Source organism: Notolepis coatsorum, assembly GCF_963971535.1.
Source record: "Notolepis coatsorum genome assembly, chromosome: 7".
In the NCBI taxonomy this organism is placed as follows: domain Eukaryota; kingdom Metazoa; phylum Chordata; class Actinopteri; order Aulopiformes; family Paralepididae; genus Notolepis; species Notolepis coatsorum.
Genome location: NC_140171.1, coordinates 16,850,656 through 16,870,655, shown reverse-complemented (window position 1 = coordinate 16,870,655; position 20,000 = coordinate 16,850,656). Strand labels below are relative to the sequence as shown.

Below are 20,000 nucleotides of genomic sequence, written 5' to 3'. Positions count from 1 at the left end.
CTACCTCGTTTATATGGTCAGTGTCTTTCAGGAATCTCTGGTCTTTTAAGAATACGCTGGAAAGTCATGATGTAACTTCTGCCAGAGAGTTGTGTCGTCCCCTGGCCTGCGTCCACTCATTAGCACTGAGGGTAGCGCTTGCTTTTTGGAAGTACACACTAGGATATATTACCAGACAAGGCAGGGTAACAGTGATCACAAAAGAAGAATTGACAGCTGAACAACGCACATGTATGATCACTTAGGCCGACACAGCAGTTGGCCCCGAGATTCATCTTGTAACAAAGCTAAAGTAGTTTTTTTTATATCAAAAGTGTGATCTGTTGCGATGCTCTGTTGTCCGTCCTCTCTCGCACATCAGAGGTTTTTCCTGCCACTGTTTGACCTGTTTGGCTTTCTTTTGATCCACTTTTTTCTCCTTATTTTCTATTTTTCTCCCATCCCAATTTTCGTGTATCCAATTCTCCCCTCCCCTGTCTTGAATGTTGCTCGACTATGCCCCCCACTGGTCGGTTGAAGAAAGGATAGAAGCCTTGCATCACGTGTTCCCTCCGGCACACGAGGAGGCAGCCTTTCACATCTTTTCGCCTGCCAGCGCGGACTCTCATTGGCGAGGTCTAACGTGTGGGAGGCTCACACTACCCTCGCCACTTCCTGTCTCTGCTGTGCAGGCGTCTCCCAACCGACCTGTAGGGGTCGCTGTCCACAACGTCCAATCCCCACCCATCGACTGCCACCCGCTGACTCTGCCAAATGAGCCAGTACGACGGCCGGCCCAAGCCGGAGGCAATGCTGAGACTGGGATTCGATACCGGAGTTTCTTGCATTGGTGACGAGCGCAATCTCTGCTTCGACACCCAGCCGCCATCCTGTTTGGCTTTCTGTGACATTTCCAACAGTGGCTCAAGCGGTAGAGCAGTCGTCTGGTAATCGGAAGGTTCCCGGTTCGATTCCCACTCCTCCCGGGTAGCGTGTCGAAGTGTCCTTGAGCAAGACACTTAACCCCTAATTGCTCCCGATGAGCAGGTCGGCACCTCGCATGGTCGCCTCGGCCGTCGGTGTGTGAATGTGTGAGTGAACGGGTAAATGTGAGGAACAAAAAAAAAAACATTTCCCACCCGTGAATGATCCGGTGGGCCTCGGAGTCTTTGTTTTCCCGCCGTGTGTACGTCGACGCCAAAATGTTCAGGATTAAAAGGCCAAATCTGAGATACTGGGGTTTTCGCAAGACACTGCCGATACGCGTAGATGCGAAACACACACCTGTGTCCATCACAGTTATTAACCCACAACGTCTCTTTTATCCGCTAAAATAACAGTGTGATTTGTTTCTGCCGTGTAGTTTTACCTGCAGGCGCGGCTGTCATGGCGCGGGGCGCGGCTGCTGCGGCCCGTGCTGCAGTTCCTGCTGGTCCTGCTGGCGGTCTACACGGGTCTGACCCGCATCTCCGACTACAGGCACCACCCCTCCGACGTCGTGACGGGGTACATCCAGGGAGCCCTGACCGCTTACTGGGTGGTGAGTACTCTCTGTTCCGACTGTCCTGTGAACGTTACGCGGACCGCCGCGTCCTAATGCCTCGACGTGACTGAGCTCAGCTGGTCAGTGCAGCCATCTGTGGATCCTATGGTCCCGCAGGTTCAAATCCACTCGGTTACACTACGAACCTTGTTTGGGTGAAACACCTGTTAGTGACACTACTATATGACCCTTGTTTGGGTGAAACACCCGTTAGTGACACTACTATATGACCCTTGTTTGGGTGAAACACCCGTTAGTGACACTACTATATGACCCTTGTTTGGGTAAAAAACACCTGTTAGTGACACTACTATATGACCCTTGTTTGGGTAAAAAACACCTGTTAGTGACACTACTATATGACCCTTGTTTGGGTGAAACACCCGTTAGTGACACTACTATATGACCCTTGTTTGGGTGAAACACCTGTTAGTGACACTACTATATGACCCTTGTTTGGGTGAAACACCCGTTAGTGACACTACTATATGACCCTTGTTTGGTTAAAAACACCCGTTAGTGACACTACTATATGACCCTTGTTTGGGTGAAACACCTGTTAGTGACACTACTATATGACCCTTGTTTGGGTGAAACACCTGTTAGTGACACTACTATATGACCCTTGTTTGGGTAAAAACACCTGTTAGTGACACTACTATATGACCCTTGTTTCGGTAAAAACACCTGTTAGTGACACTACTATATGACCCTTGTTTGGGTGAAACACCTGTTAGTGACACTACTATATGACCCTTGTTTGGGTGAAACAGCTGTTAGTGACACTACTATATGACCCTTGTTTGGGTGAAACAGCTGTTAGTGACACTACTATATGACCCTTGTTTGGATGAAACACCTGTTAGTGACACTACTATATGACCCTTGTTTGGGTGAAACAGCTGTTAGTGACACTACTATATGACCCTTGTTTGGGTGAAACAGCTGTTAGTGACACTACTATATGACCCTTGTTTGGATGAAACACCTGTTAGTGACACTACTATATGACCCTTGTTTGGATGAAACACCTGTTAGTGACACTACTATATGACCCTTGTTTGGATAAAACACCTGTTAGTGACACTACTATATGACCCTTGTTTGGATAAAACACCTGTTAGTGACACTACTATATGACCCTTGTTTGGGTAAAAACACCCGTTAGTGACACTACTATATGACCCTTGTTTGGGTAAAAACACCCGTTAGTGACATTACTATATGACCCTTGTTTGGGTGAAACAGCCGTTAGTGACACTACTATATGACCCTTGTTTGGGTGAAACAGCTGTAGTGACACTACTATATGACCCTTGTTTGGGTAAAAACAGCTGTTAGTGACACTACTATATGACCCTTGTTTGGGTAAAAAAAACACCTGTTAGTGACACTACTATATGACCCTTGTTTGGGTAAAAAACAGCTGTTAGTGACACTACTATATGACCCTTGTTTGGGTAAAAAAAACACCTGTTAGTGACACTACTATATGACCCTTGTTTGGGTAAAAAACACCTGTTAGTGACACTACTATATGACCCTTGTTTGGGTAAAAAACACCTGTTAGTGACACTACTATATGACCCTTGTTTGGGTAAAAACACCCGTTAGTGACACTACTATATGACCCTTGTTTGGGTGAAACACATCTTAGTGATACTACTACATGTATATGACCCTTGTTTGGGTGAAACACCTCTTAGTGACACTACTATATGACCCTTGTTTGGGTGAAACACCTCTTAGTGACACTACTGTATGAACCTTGTGTGGGTGAAAAACATGTTAGTGATACTGTGAGTGAATGTGAGGCATAAGTTGTAAAGCGCTTATCTTATATAAATGCAGTCCGTTTACCATGTGGAAATCCAACTGCAACAATCTGTAAAATGTACAGTGGATATTAATAGAAATGTATCTACTTTATCTATTTAGTTAATTTATACAAACATATATAGTGCATACTAATATATTGGTGTAAGGTTTTCATTTAATATATTCAACTGGATCAGTCCTGTCACATTCGCCTGATACTCGGACTGCATTCTGTTTCATTATTCAATCTGAAGGTGCTTCCAGTGAGTCTGGCTAATTTATGGTAGTTATTATTCTATTATTTATTTATTATTATTATTATTAGTCTACAGACCTGATCGTTTAGACTCTGCCCAGTGTTGATTGGCCCGGTTAAAAATCCAACCAGGTAAAAGCCCCAATCAGGGCAGCAGTGCCAGCATTTGAATCTCAAAATGATTCAAAAGAGGCCAGGACTGGTATCTATAGCGATGCAGGGGCATCAGTCCAGGCATAATGTCACGTTCCTACACCTGCCTCACTCCTAAAAATAAATCTTAATCAAACCTAATCCCGGTCAAAATGTACAATTATATGATGCATTGACCTCTTGCCTAAACAAGTGGAATCAACCCCCTCCCCTCCCCCTAACCCCACCCTCTGAGTTGACCTCCCTGGGGGGGGTGTGTGTGTGTGTGTGTATCTGACCCGTGCCTCTGTCTCTCTGTGTTTCTCAGGCATTCCACATATCGTCCATGTTTAAGACGCCCGGTTACGCTCTCTCCCCGAGCCAGGCCTCAGAGAGCTCTCTGTCGCCACACCATACCGTCTGCTAGACCACCCCAGGGCCTGTACGCCCACATACCACCACGTGTGTACCTACCAACCAACCAACCAACCAACCATACCACCTGCGTACAGTATACATCCTCAGTATACTGCCTTGTGTCTGTGAAGCTATGTACTGTACAGTTAGTATACCTCCTTGTGTCTGTGAACCTGTGTGCAGTTAGTATACTTCCTTGTGTCTGTGAACCTACCTGTGTGCAGTTAGTATACTTCCTTGTGTCTGTGAACCTACCTGTGTGCAGTTAGTATACTTCCTTGTGTCTGTGAACCTACCTGTTAGCAGTTAGTATACTTCCTTGTGTCTGTGAACCTACCTGTGTGCAGTTAGTATACTTCCTTGTGTCTGTGAACCTACCTGTGTACAGTATAGATCGAGTGTCTGTCAACCTGTGAACCCACACGTCCGTGTGTCTGTCAGCCTACCGTACCACCTGTCTGTCGCCTGGGCTATAGCCTTACCACGGAGATCTGAAGAGCGCTCGGCCCATATCCAGCCCATATTGCATACCTCAGCTTTCAAATAGGGGGAGGTTAGAGAGAGAGAGAGAGAGAGAGAGAGAGAGAGAGAGAGAGAGAGAGAGAGAGAGAGGACAATCTCCTCTTTCAATGATCTTTCAAGAAAAAGGGGGATGGGAATGTCGTGAACTATTAATTTCCCTTAACCGTCCTGTTACCCTAATACTTGATTACACCCTCATGCTTTGGGTCAATACGACCTCCAACAGAATCAAAACATTTAATCCGTCCGGTTCATACTGACCCCAAAGTGCAGCGATGTGTTGTTATTATTATCATTAACAACAATTATTTTCCTCTCTTTTTGTCATGGAGTCGTTCCGCGCGAACACAACGTTCGCTTGTTTTGTCCTCCGTAACCTTTCGACAGTTTAATTCCGGGTCACATTGACCCCAAAGTGAGCAGAACGTTTCATAGGGGGAAAATAAAAACACAGGGGAGGAGAGGAAGTCTGCTACAAACTGTACAGAGAGACCCGTGCCTTGTTTCACTTTCACTTTGTTTTAGATTCACTTGTGTTATTAGCTTGTGAGAAGAGCCTAGATTGTATCCTAAACATAGGCCGACCTCTAGCACTTATTCTAAACCCTGAACACGCCAATATTCATATAAACCCAGTATCATTATTATTATTATAGCAATAGCACTTTTGTTGATTTGACTTATTATTAGTGTTTTATATGACTGCGGTGTAATGATTGAGTACTTAGAATGTTATGTAACACTTTACACAAGCGCGTATACGTAAATACGTGGTAGTCGTTGTTCTTTTTTTTTTTACATAAACTCAGTGAATGTAACGGTACTGAAGGGAAGTGATGTACCAGTAGCGAAAAAGCAACTATTTCTTGTTGTCGTATCGTTAGAATTGGATGATATGTGTGTGTCTAATGTCCCCTCCTTCCATTATGTGCACTGTGTACACTGGTACCTGTTTAGAGCACCTGGGGGGGACGACGGGAAACGGTCCGTAGAGTATCTCCTGCCTTGTCCGTCTGTACCCTGTGTGTGTGCGTGTAGGGAAGGGGCTGCCCAAAGTAAGGCCCACGGGCCAAATTTAGACCCCCCCCCCCCCCCCCCTCACAACATTCTTTTTGGTCCACCGAAAGTGTTCCAGCTATTTGATTTCGATGACATTTAATTTAATTTGTGGAGGGATTCCGAGAAAACCTGCTTATCATAAGGGATATTACTAAAAAAAAACGTATTGACCGTCATTTACTTGTTACTATAAATAATCAACGTCCTGCCCTGCAGTCGTCTACCCTTGTTGTTATTGTGTTATTGTTGTAATCGGAGTATTGTCAGACGGTCTGGGCATCCCTGGTGTAGAGTGTGATTATTATATTACTGTATTATATTACTGTCAGCTGACTGAATGTTTGTACCCTGCCTTTTACATCACCAGGACGACCTCTGGCCTTAAAGCACACAGACCATTAAAGACAATGGTGACTTTTTAACACTTGTTTGCCCTCCGTTATTCACACTGTGACCGTCTGCCTCACAACACGACACACAAGCGATGCAGTACGACCACCTTTTCTGAGACCACGCTGAGCATCATATTCTCACTTCGGAGACTCAAAATAATCACAGTTTCAAATGTTTTTTTTTTTTTTTAAATGTTTTTATCCTACTCTCAAGATTATTTCCGGCATGAAAATAAAATGTATTATAGAGAATATTTTGGAAGGTTCTGTTTTGCTAAATAAATTACTTAATAAAAAAAAGGGATGTTTTTTTTAGATGATCAATATTTACAATATATCCCTTTGTATATCATTCTTCTGTCGCATGGTTTTTCTCTCCATCATACTTCATCATCTTCATTCCTCCTCTCTTTCTCCTCTTCATTCCTCCTCTTTCTCATCTGCAGTCCTCCTCTTTCTCCTCTTAATTCCTCCTCTTTATTCCTCTTCATTCCTCCTCTCTGTCCCTCTCTTTCTCCTCACATTCCTTCACCCCACCATCTCTCTGTACATCCATGACAGACACAGACAGACAGACACACAGACAGACACACACACACACAGACAGACACACAAACAGACACACACACAGACAGACAGACAGACGCACATTTATTTCCCATGTTTACTTGAACTTCAATAGCAATACAAGACAGTCAGAACACTTGAGGGTCGATATATACAAGAAGAGTCTCAGGTATCGCAAGAAAAGTTCTGAGGTTTATAATGATTCGTTTCCGGAGTCAAGAGTTCCGTTTGCCGCGGTTTAAAACACGAAGGCAAACATGTCTCACCGCCAATAGTCAGGGGGGGGGGGGGTGGGCGGGGCCAGGGGGGCCGGGGGAGAGTTTTGGTCTTGATGTGAGATGGGATTGGTCGAGAGTTCAAAATCAGCAGGAAGGAGAGAGCGTGTGTGTGTGTGTGTGTGTGTGTGTGTGTGTGTGTAAGGGCCCCCGCACTGATATTGAGAGAAAAGTCTTTCCACTGTGATACATTAAATATACAAGAGGGATGTATTCACACGCGCACTCACAAACAAACGTGCACACACTCGTGCACACACGCGCGCACGCACACACCTCAGCACTTGCCCTCCTATGTAGCCGCGTGTAAAGCCTCTATAAATTCATGCACATAATTCTTTGAAAGGATTTTTTGGCAACACACAAGTGTTTCTTCTTTGACACACTGTTTGCTACAGGGGGGGGGGGGGGGGGGGAGAGGGCGACACCCAGCAGAGGAACCAGAACCCAGAGACAACGAGCCAATGAGGTAAAAAGCACCAATGAGGAGGGAAGACACAGCAGGGAGGAGGGGGGGAGAAAGAGAGAGAGAGAGAGAGAGAGAGAGAGAGAGAGAGAGAGAGAGAGAGAGAGAGAGAGAGAGAGAGAGAGAGAGAGAGAGAGAGAGAGAGAGAGAGAGAGAGAGAGACGGGGGAGAAGAGGGCAGTTCATAAATGGATCACGGTTGTAAAAAAAAATTAAACGATACTTAAATAAAAATTTAAACAAAGGGGGGGGGGGGGGGGGGGGGGGGGTGCCTTCTCGTGGTGACCGGGACATAGGGACAGGAAGGAGCCTTCATCATCATCATCATCATCATCATCATCATCATCATCATCATCATCATCATCATCATCATCCTTATTACTATCATTATGATGTCCACCATCTTCAGTATCACAGTCCTTTTACTATTGTTATCCAGCATTTCCCATTCAGAGATTTAATAATTGTGGCGGGGCTTTCCTCCAACTGACACCACCATATGGCACGTTAGCGGCGCTCGCGCGCGTTGCGTATCGCACAGTCCCCTCGGCTGCTCACCGCGCGCGCCACGCGTGTCATTCATATCCATCCACAGCTCGCCATCCCCGCCACGAATAACCCTCAGGACGTGATTCTCATCTCCCTCCTCCTCCTCCTCCCTGGCTCCTAATCCCCCGATCACCACCGCCCTAGTCACAGGCTCGTCACCCGCTGCATCTGTCCGTCGTCCTCCTCGGAGGCGGGCTCCGCCGCCGCGTACGCCGCCTCCCCATTGGCCGACAGCGGCGGCGGCGGCTGGTAGAAGGTCTGCAGGTGGCTGGGCCGCGGTCCCAGCGGGGGCCGTCCCAGGCTGTAGGGCAGCTCCAGGGGCGTCTGTGGCTGGCCTCCGGCGGGGCTCAGGTCCTCCTCCTCCTCCTGGCCCTCGGGGCTGCTGTCGGGATAGGAGAGGACCGGCGGGGAGGTGCGCGTGTAGAAGCGAGGCGGCGAGCCGCTCCTGTTGCTGTACAGCTGCGGGGAGTGGCGCGAGTAGAGGAGGCCGTCGTTGGGGGGGGGCGAGCCGGCGTACATGTTGTTGGCGGGAGGCGAGGCCCGCGGGAAGAGGCCCCCCATGACGGGCGGGGAGCGGCGCTCGCCCGGGTGGTGGTAGAGCGGAGACGGGTCGGAGTCCCTGGCGTAGACGGGCGAGGAGGAGTCGGGGTCGAGGTCCAGGTCGGGGGTCAGCGGCAGATGGGCGAAGCCGTCCGGGTCCTCCTCCTCCGCGTCGTCGGCGCCGTGGGTAACGGAGCGACCGCTGGGCGCCGCCGCCTCGCTCGCTCCTCTCCCGCTGCTTCCATCCCTCCATCCCCCCTCCGCCGCCGTCTTTGCCCTCGAAGAGGAAGGACTCGTCGTCGCGGTCCACGTCCATGCCCCCCCCGCCACACGTCCATGGATCGCTCCTCGCTCTCTCGCTCTCGCTCCGCCGCGCCCCGCCACCCGTCGTCCCCGGTGTTGTTCCAGGAACAGCGTCTCCTCTTTCTCCCTCTCCGCCCCCCGCCACCCGTCCAGCGCGAAGTCCTTCTTCTGAGTCAGGAACGTCTCCTCTTTCTGCGGCTCCGCCCCTCCCCTCCACACCTCCATCCTCCCCTCCCTCTTCTCCCCCGGGGGGAGAAGGGGGTCCTCCCGCCCCCCCCTTTCCACGCCGCTCCGCCACTCGTCCATCGGCCCGTCCCCTCTGCTGCCGGGAGAGAAACGACTCCTCCCTCTCCCTCTCCGTCGCCCCTCCCCCCCCTCTCCATTCCTCCTCCGCCCCTCCTCCTCCGTCTCGCTTCAGGAGAAAGGCCTCTTCCTTCTCCCTCTCCTGGCCTCCTCCTCTCCACCCCTCCAGGCCCGCCTCCCTCTGGCTCAGCAGCAGCGGCTCCTCCAGGGCCCGGTACAGGGGCTCCGACTCCTGGGGCGGGGGGCGGGCGGAGGAGGGGGCAGCGGCCTGTCCCGGTAGCGCTCCCTCTCCCGGTCCCGGTCCCTCTCGGCCACTCCGGCCAGCTCGGGGCCACCGCGGTGGCGGGAGAGCGTGCCGGGCGCGCGGCTGCTGAGGGTGGAGTAGGGGCGCGCCTGGACGTCGGGAGGCCTCGCCTGCTGCTGCTGCTTGCTGCTGCTGCCTGTCCTGGAGGAGCCCGCGGCGACCCAGGGTGCCTTGCAGCTGCGCCCGCTCGCTGCCGCCGTCCTTCAGCAGCTCGCGCGGGGGCTCGCTCTCCCCCCCGGGGGGGACGACGATGCGCATGTGCGACCAGCTTTCCTGCGCGCGGGCCGCGGCGGCGGCGATGGTCACGTGATCCTGGCCGTGCGTGGCGGGCGCCTCGGGCTCCGGCGCCTGCTGGTGCCGCGTGTTCGTCCAGCCGCCGCCGTCCTGAGCCGCGCTGTGGCGCGCAGTGAGGAGGCTGCATGGTGGTGGGGGCCCAGCCCTCCGGAGGGTGCTGCTGCGAGTGGCGGGTCAGGGTGGCCGAGTGGGTGAGCGCCTGCCGGTCGTGGTGGTGGTGGTGTTGCGGCCGCGCCAGGCTGCCGTAGCGCTCGGGGGGCACCGGCATGGCGGCCGAGGGCCTCAGGTTGCCTCTGCACCAGCTCCGAGATGATCATCTTCTCCAGGGCCGCCGCGTCCGCCAGGTTCCTCCGCAGCCCGGCGCTGCCGCCGCCGCCGAGCTCCGCCGCGCCGTGGGGGGTGAGGAGGGCCTGGGAGACGTCGTCCCCTCCCCCCCCCATGCCGCCGCCGCCGCCTCCGCCCTCCCGCAGGAAGTCGCCGCCGCTGCCCCCTACCCCGGCTCGGGAGCCGGGCCCAGGCCCCAGGCCGTGCAGGGTGAAGGTGTTGGGAGTGTAGCCGCCGTTCAGACACACGCTGTCCAGCCCGCGGGACTCCTGACCCTGGGACACGACGCCCTCTGGAGGAGGGAGGACAGAAGGACACGTGTCAGTCACAGGAAGACAGTTGTCAAATTACAGAGGTACCGTTATGGATTCATGGATATGTGAATGCGCTTGGGTAAATGTCCATACACAGTGAGCCCCTGGGTAATAGCAATACTCTTAGATGAAATGCTATATGTTATGCATGTATGGTCTATAGTTATAGTATGTTATGATACTGTGGTCTTGTGTAGCCCAATGGTTAGATGGAGCATGGCACTAAAGGCTTAGGGGTTCAATTCCCACTGGTGCGCCTCATTCTTACGATGTATGCATTCATGGTACTTGGGCTTTGGATGAAAGCATCAAGCAAATGGCATCATTGAACCCTTGCACTGAAGAACCATATAACCATTGTATGTATTTGTCTATGTATTTGCTGTTGTAAAGTCAATCCAAATGACATGGGAGTGTGAATGTGATATATCACCAGAAAGTACTCTCACAACAAACATAACATTATATCTTAAGGTTGATAACGTTTGACAACATTGTTCCTCATTGAAAACAGAATTATATGGTTCTTCGTCAAATTATAGGCAGTCTGGTGTGACAGGATTGGTATTCTAAAGGATTGCTATGACAGGATTGGTATTCTGAAAGATTGGTATTCTGAAAGATTGGTATTCTAAAGGATTGGTATGCTAAAGTAATAAATTATAGGCAGTCTGGTATGACAGGATTGGTATTCTGAAAGATTGGTATTCTAAAGGATTGCTATGACAGGATTGGTATTCTGAAAGATTGGTATTCTAAAGGATTTCTATGACAGGATTGGTATTCTGAAATATTGGTATTCTAAAGGATTGCTATGACAGGATTGGTATTCTGAAATATTGGTAATCTAAAGGTTTGGTATTCTAAAGGATTGGTATTCTAAAGGTTTGATATGACAGGATTGGTATTCTAAAGGATTGGTATGACAGGATTGGTATGCTAAAGGTTTGGTATGACAGGATTGGTATGCTAAAGGATTGATATGACAGGATTGGTATTCTAAAGGATTGATATGACAGGATTGGTATGCTAAAGGATTGATATGACAGGATTGGTATTCTAAAGGATTGATATGACAGGATTGCTATGCTAAAGGATTGATATGACAGGATTGGTATTCTAAAGGATTGGTATGACAGGATTGGTATTCTAAAGGATTGATATGACAGGGTTGGTATTCTGAAGGTTTGGTATGTCTTGGACCACAGGTGCACAGGGCAGTGGAGCTGAAGTGATTGGACCACAGGTGCACATGGCAGTGTAGCTGAAGTGATTGGACCACAGGTGCACATGGCAGTGGAGCTGAAGTGATTGGACCACAGTCGCACAGGGCAGTGGAGCTGAAGTGATTGGACCACAGGTGCACAGGGAAGTGAAGCTGAAGTGATTGGACCACAGGTGCACAGGGCAGTGGAGCTGAAGTGATTGGACCACAGTCGCACAGGGCAGTGGAGCTGAAGTGATTGGACCACAGGTGCACAGGGCAGTGGAGCTGAAGTGATTGGTTGGAGAGTGAGCACAGTAAAGAGGAGCTCATACTCTGGGTGTGTCTGAAGGTTCCTATTGGTCCACGCCAGGACAGGAAGTGGAAGGAGAGGGTAAAGACAGTAAAAAGAACAGTAAACATTGAGACACTGAAGAAACACTGAACCGTGAGCCAAGGATCATAAAACAAATGGTCTGGAAAACTCTACGTTAGGTTTCACATGCACACATAGAGATACACACATAACACATTTTCATTGTAAATACTTTTCACCAAACAATATCTACTTGTAGACAAAAACGGTTGAGATTTGATCCATTTCTCTCCATTACAGATAACTATCATCCTTGTATGAAAAAGGCAGATATTCAAGCTTGCTCTGATTTCTGACGTGTAGGCCAGCATGTGGCTGTATTTCAGTGTTAAGGGGGGGGGGGGGGTTGGGTTCTCTGAGACAAATATTGTCTTGTTCCCTTCTTTCTTCTCTTGGTATGTGTGTATCCCTACAAGCTGAAGGACGTCACAACACTTTGAACTGTTTCTCTCCCAGCATCTGTAGTGTACACACGTGGAGAGAGCAACAGAGTGGATCTACGTGTGTTTAGTCAGGCAGACCGACAGACTGTGAGTTGTGTCACAGGGCAATTCTGATCAACCGGGTTACAAGTACGAGCCCACATTTGTTGTCGTGACCCAGTGTCTTAAATAACACAATGTTCCCTTAACTACCGTGAGTTGTTCTTTACCTATAAGTTATAATTCCCATAATGTCTCACAATCCACAGACAGACAGACAGACAGACAGACAGACATACAGACAGACAGACAGACATACAGACAGACAGACAGACAGACAGACACAGAGGGACAGCCAGAGGGACAGACAGACAGACAGACAGACAGACAGACATACAGACAGACAGACAGACAGACAGACAGGGAGTTGCAGAGAGGGAGGGACAGACAGACAGACAGACAGACAGACAGACAGACAGACAGACAGGGAGTTGCAGAGAGGGAGGGACAGACAAACAGACAGACAGACAGACAGACAGACAGACAGACAGACAGACAGACAGACAGACAGACAGACAGACAGACAGACAGACAGATAGACAGACAGACAGACAGACAGACAGACAGACAGACAGACAGACAGACAGACAGACAGACAGACAGACAGACAGACAGACAGACAGACAGACAGACAGACAGACAGACAGACAGACAGACAGACAGACAGACAGACAGACAGACAGACAGACAGACAGACAGACATGCAGACAGACAGGCAGACAGACAGACAGGCAGGCAGTACCAGAGGAGCTGAAAGGCTGCTTGTATCCCTGGGCCAGCAGTGTGTCGTAGGGAGAGACTCCAGGATGAGTCTGCAACACTGGGTTGGTCAGGAAATGGTTCCCCAGAGCAGCTGGAGAGAGAGAGCGAGAGAGAGAGAGAGAGAGAGAGAGAGAGAGAGAGAGAGAGAGAGAGAGAGAGAGAGAGAGGGAGGGAGGGAGGGAGGGAGGGAGGGAGAGAGAGAGAGAGGGTTATGTCAACATCTATTGTAGGTGTATTATCCAAACGTCTTGTAGTGAAAATCCAACACCCTTGAAGCCAGAGTAGGTGAATAACGGGAGTCTTGAACGCGAACGACAGGACCACGTATATAGTTTACAATTTAATAAAAGAAAATAAAACATGACACGTCAACGTCGCTCGTCGCACGGTCAAAAACGATGGCGCTTCAATCTACGCTGGTTCCATCCACCAAACTCGAGCTGTCTTCTACTCAGCTGATATAAGTAGTCACATGTCACATGACATTTCCGGTCTATCAAAAGAAATGTTTTTATCACATAATTGTCTCATTTGTCTCTTTTTAAATAAACTAAATCTTATCAAATCATGACAAATCTTTTTAAACTATAGACTATTAAACAATTATCAAATTGAAATATCAAAACATGAATATAGGACATATTAATGAACCAATGCCTAAATTGGCTCCTACATTATAAACACAGACAACAGTAAGCTGGTAATCAGGGCATCAAGACTTGAATGTGTGATGTCATCAAGTGATACTAATTTGGAGGGTATGGTTAGAGGGTATGGTTAAAAGGTATGGTTAGAGAGTATGGTGAGGGTATGGTTAGAGGGTATGGCTAGAGGATATGGTTAGAGGGCATGGTTAGAGTGGTTAGATGGTATGATTAGAGGGCATGGTTAGAGGGCATGGTTAGAGTATGGTTAGAGGGTATGATTAGAGGGCATGGTTAGAGGGCATGGTTAGAGGGCATGGTTAGAGGGCATGGTTAGAGGGTATGATTAGAGGGCATGGATGGTTAGAGGGCATGGTTAGAGGGCATGGTTGGAGGGCATGGTTAGAGGGCATGGTTGGAGGGCATGGTTAGAGGGCATGGTTAGAGGGCATGGTTGGAGGGCATGGTTAGAGTGCATGGTTAGAGGGCATGGTTGGAGGGCATGGTTAGAGGGCATGGTTAGAGGGTATGATTAGAGGGCATGGTTGGAGGGCATGGTTAGAGGGCATGGTTGGAGGGCATGGTTAGAGGGCATGGTTGGAGGGCATGGTTGGAGGGCATGGTTGGAGGGCATGGTCAGAGGGCATGTTCAGAGGGTAGAGAGACCTTTACCTCTGTTGAGAGTGGGGGTGTTGTTAACATCTGCAGCGATGAAGGACGATTCAGTCTGTCTGCGGACAGTGTCGTTCCACATCCTCCTAATACGACTCTGGAATACACATTCATACACACAATGAATATATACTGTATATACTGTATAGACAGAGAGAGAGAGAGAGAGAGAGAGAGAGAGAGAGAGAGAGTGGGAGAAAGAAAAAGAAAGAAAGAAAGAAAGAAAGAAAGAAAGAAAGAAAGAAAGAAAGAAAGAAAGAAAGAAAGAAAGAAAGAAAGAAAGAAAGAAAGAAAGAAAGAAAGAAAGAAAGAATGTATGAATGAATGAAAGAAAGAAAGAAAGAAAGAAAGAAAGAAAGAAAGAAAGAAAGAAAGAGAGAGAGAGAGAGAGAGAGAGAGAGAGAGAGAGAGAGAGAGAGAGAGAGAGAGAGAGAGAGAGAGAGAGAGAGAGAGAGAGAGAGAGAGAGAGAGAGAGCTTAATGCACCTGTCTGTTGGCAGTGGCTCTCCGTGCCTGGCTGCTGCTGTAGCGGCTGTTGGCCCGCAGGGCGGCGCCCTTGACGGAGTCGGGAGAGCTGGAGGTGGAGGAGCCACAGCACTGGGAGAGACGCAGGCATCGGCCATAGTCCTTCTGCCCCTGCAGCACACAGGACACACGTTACACCCTTCATGTTCAACTGGAGTCCCCTAAAGTCCCCCTTAACGTACGGTGTATATCATGCCTGTTCAGGTACCTTGCGTATACTGCACCTGTGCATACTGTTTACTTTGCTTTACTCATAGTATATATTCAGATTATATTTCTCTATTGCCCTCATCTGCACCTGTTGGTGAAAATACAACTACAATGTGTACAATGTGATATATACCTTGTTGAACTTTAATAAAAAAACAATTGTTCACAAAAAAGAAACAACCTATTTGGTTGATCATTTGCAGTGTTGGGTGGTAACACGTAATAAATGTAACCTTTTCTCAGTAACGCGTCGTGTCACGAACTACCACCTAATTTTCAGTAATAATATTATAGTTACCACATCGGAAAACAACTCGTTACTCCATTACTTCTGTCAATTCTGATTCTGTCGAGACCAAAGATGACAAGAACATCATTGTTGATCTGTAATCTGTCCAAACTGCGCTCAAGGCTTAGGTGCTCATTGTAAGAGAATCCAATGTCAAAACGTGTAAAAGGATGAATCTTTGATGCGTCTTCTTCTCTCAGGCTGCGGCATGTGTTTCATGGAGGCAGGTAGAATCCTCCACCCTACAGGTAGAATCCTCCACCCTACAGGTAGAATCCTCCACCCTACATGTAGAATCATCCACCCTACATGTAGAATCCTCCACCCTACATGTAGAATCATCCACCCTACATGTAGAATCCTCCACCCTACTGGTAGAATCCTCCACCCTACATGTAGAATCCTCCACCCTACTGGTAGAATCCTCCACCCTACTGGTAGAATCCTCCACCCTACAGGTATAATCCTCCACCCTACTGGTAGAATCCTCCACCCTACTGGTAGAATCCTCCACCCTACAGGTATAATCATCCACCCTATAGATAGAATCCTCCACCCTGCTGGTAGAATCCTCCACCCTGCTGGTAGAATCCTCCACCCTACAGGTAGAATCCTCCACCCTACAGGTAGAATCCTCCACCCTGCTGGTAGAATCCTCCACCCTACAGGTAGAATCCTCCACCCTACAGGTAGAATCCTCCACCCTACAGGTAGAATCCTCCACCCTACAGGTAGAATCCTCCACCCTACAGGTAGAATCCTCCACCCTACTGGTAGAATCCTCCACCCTGCTGGTAGAATCCTCCATCCTCCACCCTACTGGTAGAATCCTCCACCCTGCTGGTAGAATCCTCCACCCTACAGGTAGAATCCTCCACCCTACTGGTAGAATCCTCCACCCTGCTGGTAGAATCCTCCACCCTACAGGTAGAATCCTCCACCCTACAGGTAGAATCCTCCACCCTACAGGTAGAATCCTCCACCCTACAGGTAGAATCCTCCACCCTACAGGTAGAATCCTCCACCCTACAGGTAGAATCCTCCACAGAATCCTCCACCCTACAGGTAGAATCCTCCACCCTACAGGTAGAATCCTCCACCCTACAGGTAGAATCCTCCATCCTACAGGTAGAATCCTCCACAGAATCCTCCACCCTACATGTAGAATCCTCCACCCTACAGGTAGAATCCTCCACCCTACAGGTAGAATCCTCCACAGAATCCTCCACCCTACAGGTAGAATCCTCCACCCTACAGGTAGAATCCTCCACCCTACAGGTAGAATCCTCCATCCTACAGGTAGAATCCTCCACCCTACCTGTAGAATCCTCCATCCCCCACCCTACAGGTAGAATCCTCCACCCTACAGGTAGAATCCTCCACCCTACTGGTAGAATCATCCACCCTACAGATAGAATCCTACATCCTCCACCCTACAGGTAGAATCCTCCACCCTACAGGTAGAATCCTCCACCCTACAGGTAGAATCCTCCACCCTACAGGTAGAATCCTCCACCCTATAGATAGAATAATCCACCCTATAGATAGAATCCTCCACCCTACTGGTAGAATCCTCCACCCTACAGGTAGAATCCTCCACCCTGCTGGTAGAATCCTCCACCCTGCTGGTAGAATCCTCCACCCTGCTGGTAGAATCCTCCACCCTGCTGGTAGAATCCTCCACCCTGCTGGTAGAATCCTCCACCCTGCTGGTAGAATCCTCCACCCTGCTGGTAGAATCCTCCACCCTGCTGGTAGAATCCTCCACCCAAAAGGAGTAAATCATCAGCGCCGTTTCATCCTCTTGAAGTGTGAGAGGAGATCCGACTTCTCCTCCGAACCGTCCACTTAGACAGGCAATACTATCTGAATCACCTGCTATCCTACAACAACAACACAACAACGAGTTGTTTGAAACGATTGTCCTTCATCAATTCAGGCCAGCTGTGCTTTTGGTCAAGCCTGACAAAGCACTCTATACCAAACTGCTGTGGGGGGGAAAAGCAGCTGTTTTCAGTTAATGAGCGTTCACACATGAGGTGCTGCGCTCTGCGCTGCGATGGACACCGTGTCCCGCTGAAAACAAGGATGCAGCTCCGTCACGGAGGCAGCCTGCTGTGAGAGCCCCTTGAGCTACTGTACCCGCAGTGGTGGAAGAAGTACACCGTTCCTTTACTTATCTAAAAGTAGAAATACCCAGATTCTACTCTGGTAAAAGTAAAAGTCCACCATTCAAATTCTACTTAAGTAAAAGTAGAGACCTATTTGCTATTAAATGTATCTAAAGTAAAAGTATGCATTCTACAGTGCTGTTTGTGTGTTCCAGTGCTTGGGAGCATTCAAGCCTCACTCCGTTGACCTCTATAGGTTATGTTAAAGTGGTATGTGGTCCAGTTATGCTGCTCTGATTAAAGGTTATGTTAAAGTGGTATGTGGTCCAGTTATGCTGCTCTGATTAAAGGTTGTTAAAGTGGTATGTGGTCCAGTTATGCTGCTCTGATTAAAGGTGATGTTAAAGTGGTATGTGGTCCAGTTATGCTGCTCTGATTAAAGGTTGTTAAAGTGGTGTGTGGTCCAGTTATGCTGCTCTGATTAAAGGTTGTTAAAGTGGTATGTGGTCCAGTTATGCTGCTCTGATTAAAGGTTGTTAAAGTGGTATGTGGTCCAGTTATGCTGCTCTGATTAAAGGTTATGTAAAGTGGTACATGGTGCAGTTATGCTGCTCTGATTAAAGGTGATGTTAAAGTGGTGTGTGGTCCAGTTATGCTGCTCTGATTAAAGGTTATGTTAAAGTGGTATGTGGTCCAGTTATGCTGATCTGTGTATGTAACTAGTAACTGATGGGTTCAGATAAATGTAGTGGAGTAAAAAGTACAATATTTCCTTTGAAATGTAGTGGAGTAAAAGTATAAAGTTCCCTAAAATGCAAATACTCACGTAAAGTAAGAGTAGCTTGAAATTGTACTTAAGTACAGTACTTGAGTAAAAATACTTTCCACCACCTGCTAGCTGCTTCCCTGATGTGATAATTCACACAAAGGCACACAGGCCAAGTAGCCTGGTACCCACTTTTGACAGTAAGAACGGAAGTAATTATGGGGGGTGTAACAGAAGTAATGTAATGAGTAACGAGTAACAAGGAATATATTATTATCTTTTTTCTTTTTTTATACACTTTTTCTCCTTATTTTTCAATTTTTCTCCCATCCCAATTTCGCCTCGCCAATTCTCCCTTCAATTCTCCCCTCCCCTGTCTCGAACGTTGCTAGACTATGCCTCCCACTGGTCGGCTGCAGTGAGGACGAAGCCTTGCATCACGTGTCCCCTCCGTCGCATCTTTTCACCTGTACAGCGCGATCTCTCAGTGGCGAGGAGTAACGCGTGGGAGGCTCACGCTGCCCCCGATGCTTCCTGATTCTGCTGTACAGGCACACCAACCGACCTGTAGGAGTCGCTGTCCACAACGTCCAATCCCCACCCACCAGCTTTCCCACCCCTAACACTGCCAATTGTGTTAGTATGAACGACCAGCCAAGCTGGTAGCAACGCCGAGAGCTGGGCTCGAACCCAGCATATCCTGCGTTAGTGGCGAGCGCCTTGCCCACTGCGCCAATCAGCCGCCCCATATATTATTTATTTTGAGTAACAAGCCCAACACAAAATACAAAGTGGGGGCACGCCGCTCCCCTGCGCTCCCCCTGTCCCACTACACATCCCTGCACACACACACACGCACGCACGCACGCACGCACGCACGCACGCACGCACGCACGCACGCACGCACGCACGCACGCACGCACGCACGCACGCACGCACACACACACACACACACACACACACACACACACACACACACACACACACACACACACACACACACACACACACACACACACACACACACGCACACGCACACGCACACGCACACGCAGACCTACCTTCCTGGCCAGGGTGCAGTGCAGTATGGTGATGAGCAGGCTCTGGGCGGTGTTGAGAGAGGAGAAGAGGTAGGCCAGGAGGAGAGAGGGGGCAGAGAGGAACACCAGGCCTGAGGACCAGGTCACGCACTGCAGGAAGAGCAGGGTGAGGGAGCCCACCGTCCACGCCCTGGAGACCCCGACCGCGGAGCCACGTTAGAGGAAGGAGACAAACATGTTTATATTACCTTCCATCTTTGGGAAGCTTACTGTATACATAATGTATTTCCTAGTCCTGTGTGAATGGTTTCAACTGAGAGGATAATGCTGATAAGTCAGAATGGGCCATTAGGTCATAATCATCATTCATCGCATTGACTTATTTGTGGTGGCGAACCACTATAAGAGACAGGCCCACTACAAATAGATTCTCCCAAATGAATTAGCATATCTAAAGTGTTTATTGACCTTCATGCTTCCCATATGGATATGGATGAATGACTGCATGGTTTTGGAGGTAGTGGTACTAGTACTACCCATAGTGCTTTGCAGTGGAATGACCTA

The 20,000-nt window shown here is 48.9% G+C and overlaps 1 protein-coding gene and 1 pseudogene across 2 annotated transcripts in view; one reads left to right on the top strand and one right to left on the bottom strand.

The window, feature by feature from the left end:
* The window catches only part of LOC311232646 (phospholipid phosphatase 3-like), a gene marked incomplete at its 5' end in the record, with an annotated part of 11,337 nt that extends 6,680 nt beyond the window's left edge, over positions 1–4,657 (top strand). The window contains 2 exons of the mRNA XM_084319504.1: positions 1,343–1,519; positions 4,057–4,657. Of these exons, the coding sequence (XP_084175630.1) occupies positions 1,343–1,519; positions 4,057–4,155 (276 nt within the window). The 3' untranslated portion in view covers positions 4,156–4,657. The remainder of the gene's footprint in view (positions 1–1,342; positions 1,520–4,056) is intronic.
* Positions 4,658–8,118: 3,461 nt separating this feature from the next.
* LOC311232644 overlaps positions 8,119–20,000 on the bottom strand; it is a 37,635-nt pseudogene continuing 25,753 nt past the window's right edge. The window contains exons 13-17 of the transcript in view: positions 19,458–19,626; positions 14,982–15,131; positions 14,497–14,593; positions 13,161–13,271; positions 8,119–10,334 (exon numbers count right to left, since the gene is read on the bottom strand). The product of the transcript in view is annotated as an uncharacterized misc_RNA (transcript). The remainder of the gene's footprint in view (positions 10,335–13,160; positions 13,272–14,496; positions 14,594–14,981; positions 15,132–19,457; positions 19,627–20,000) is intronic.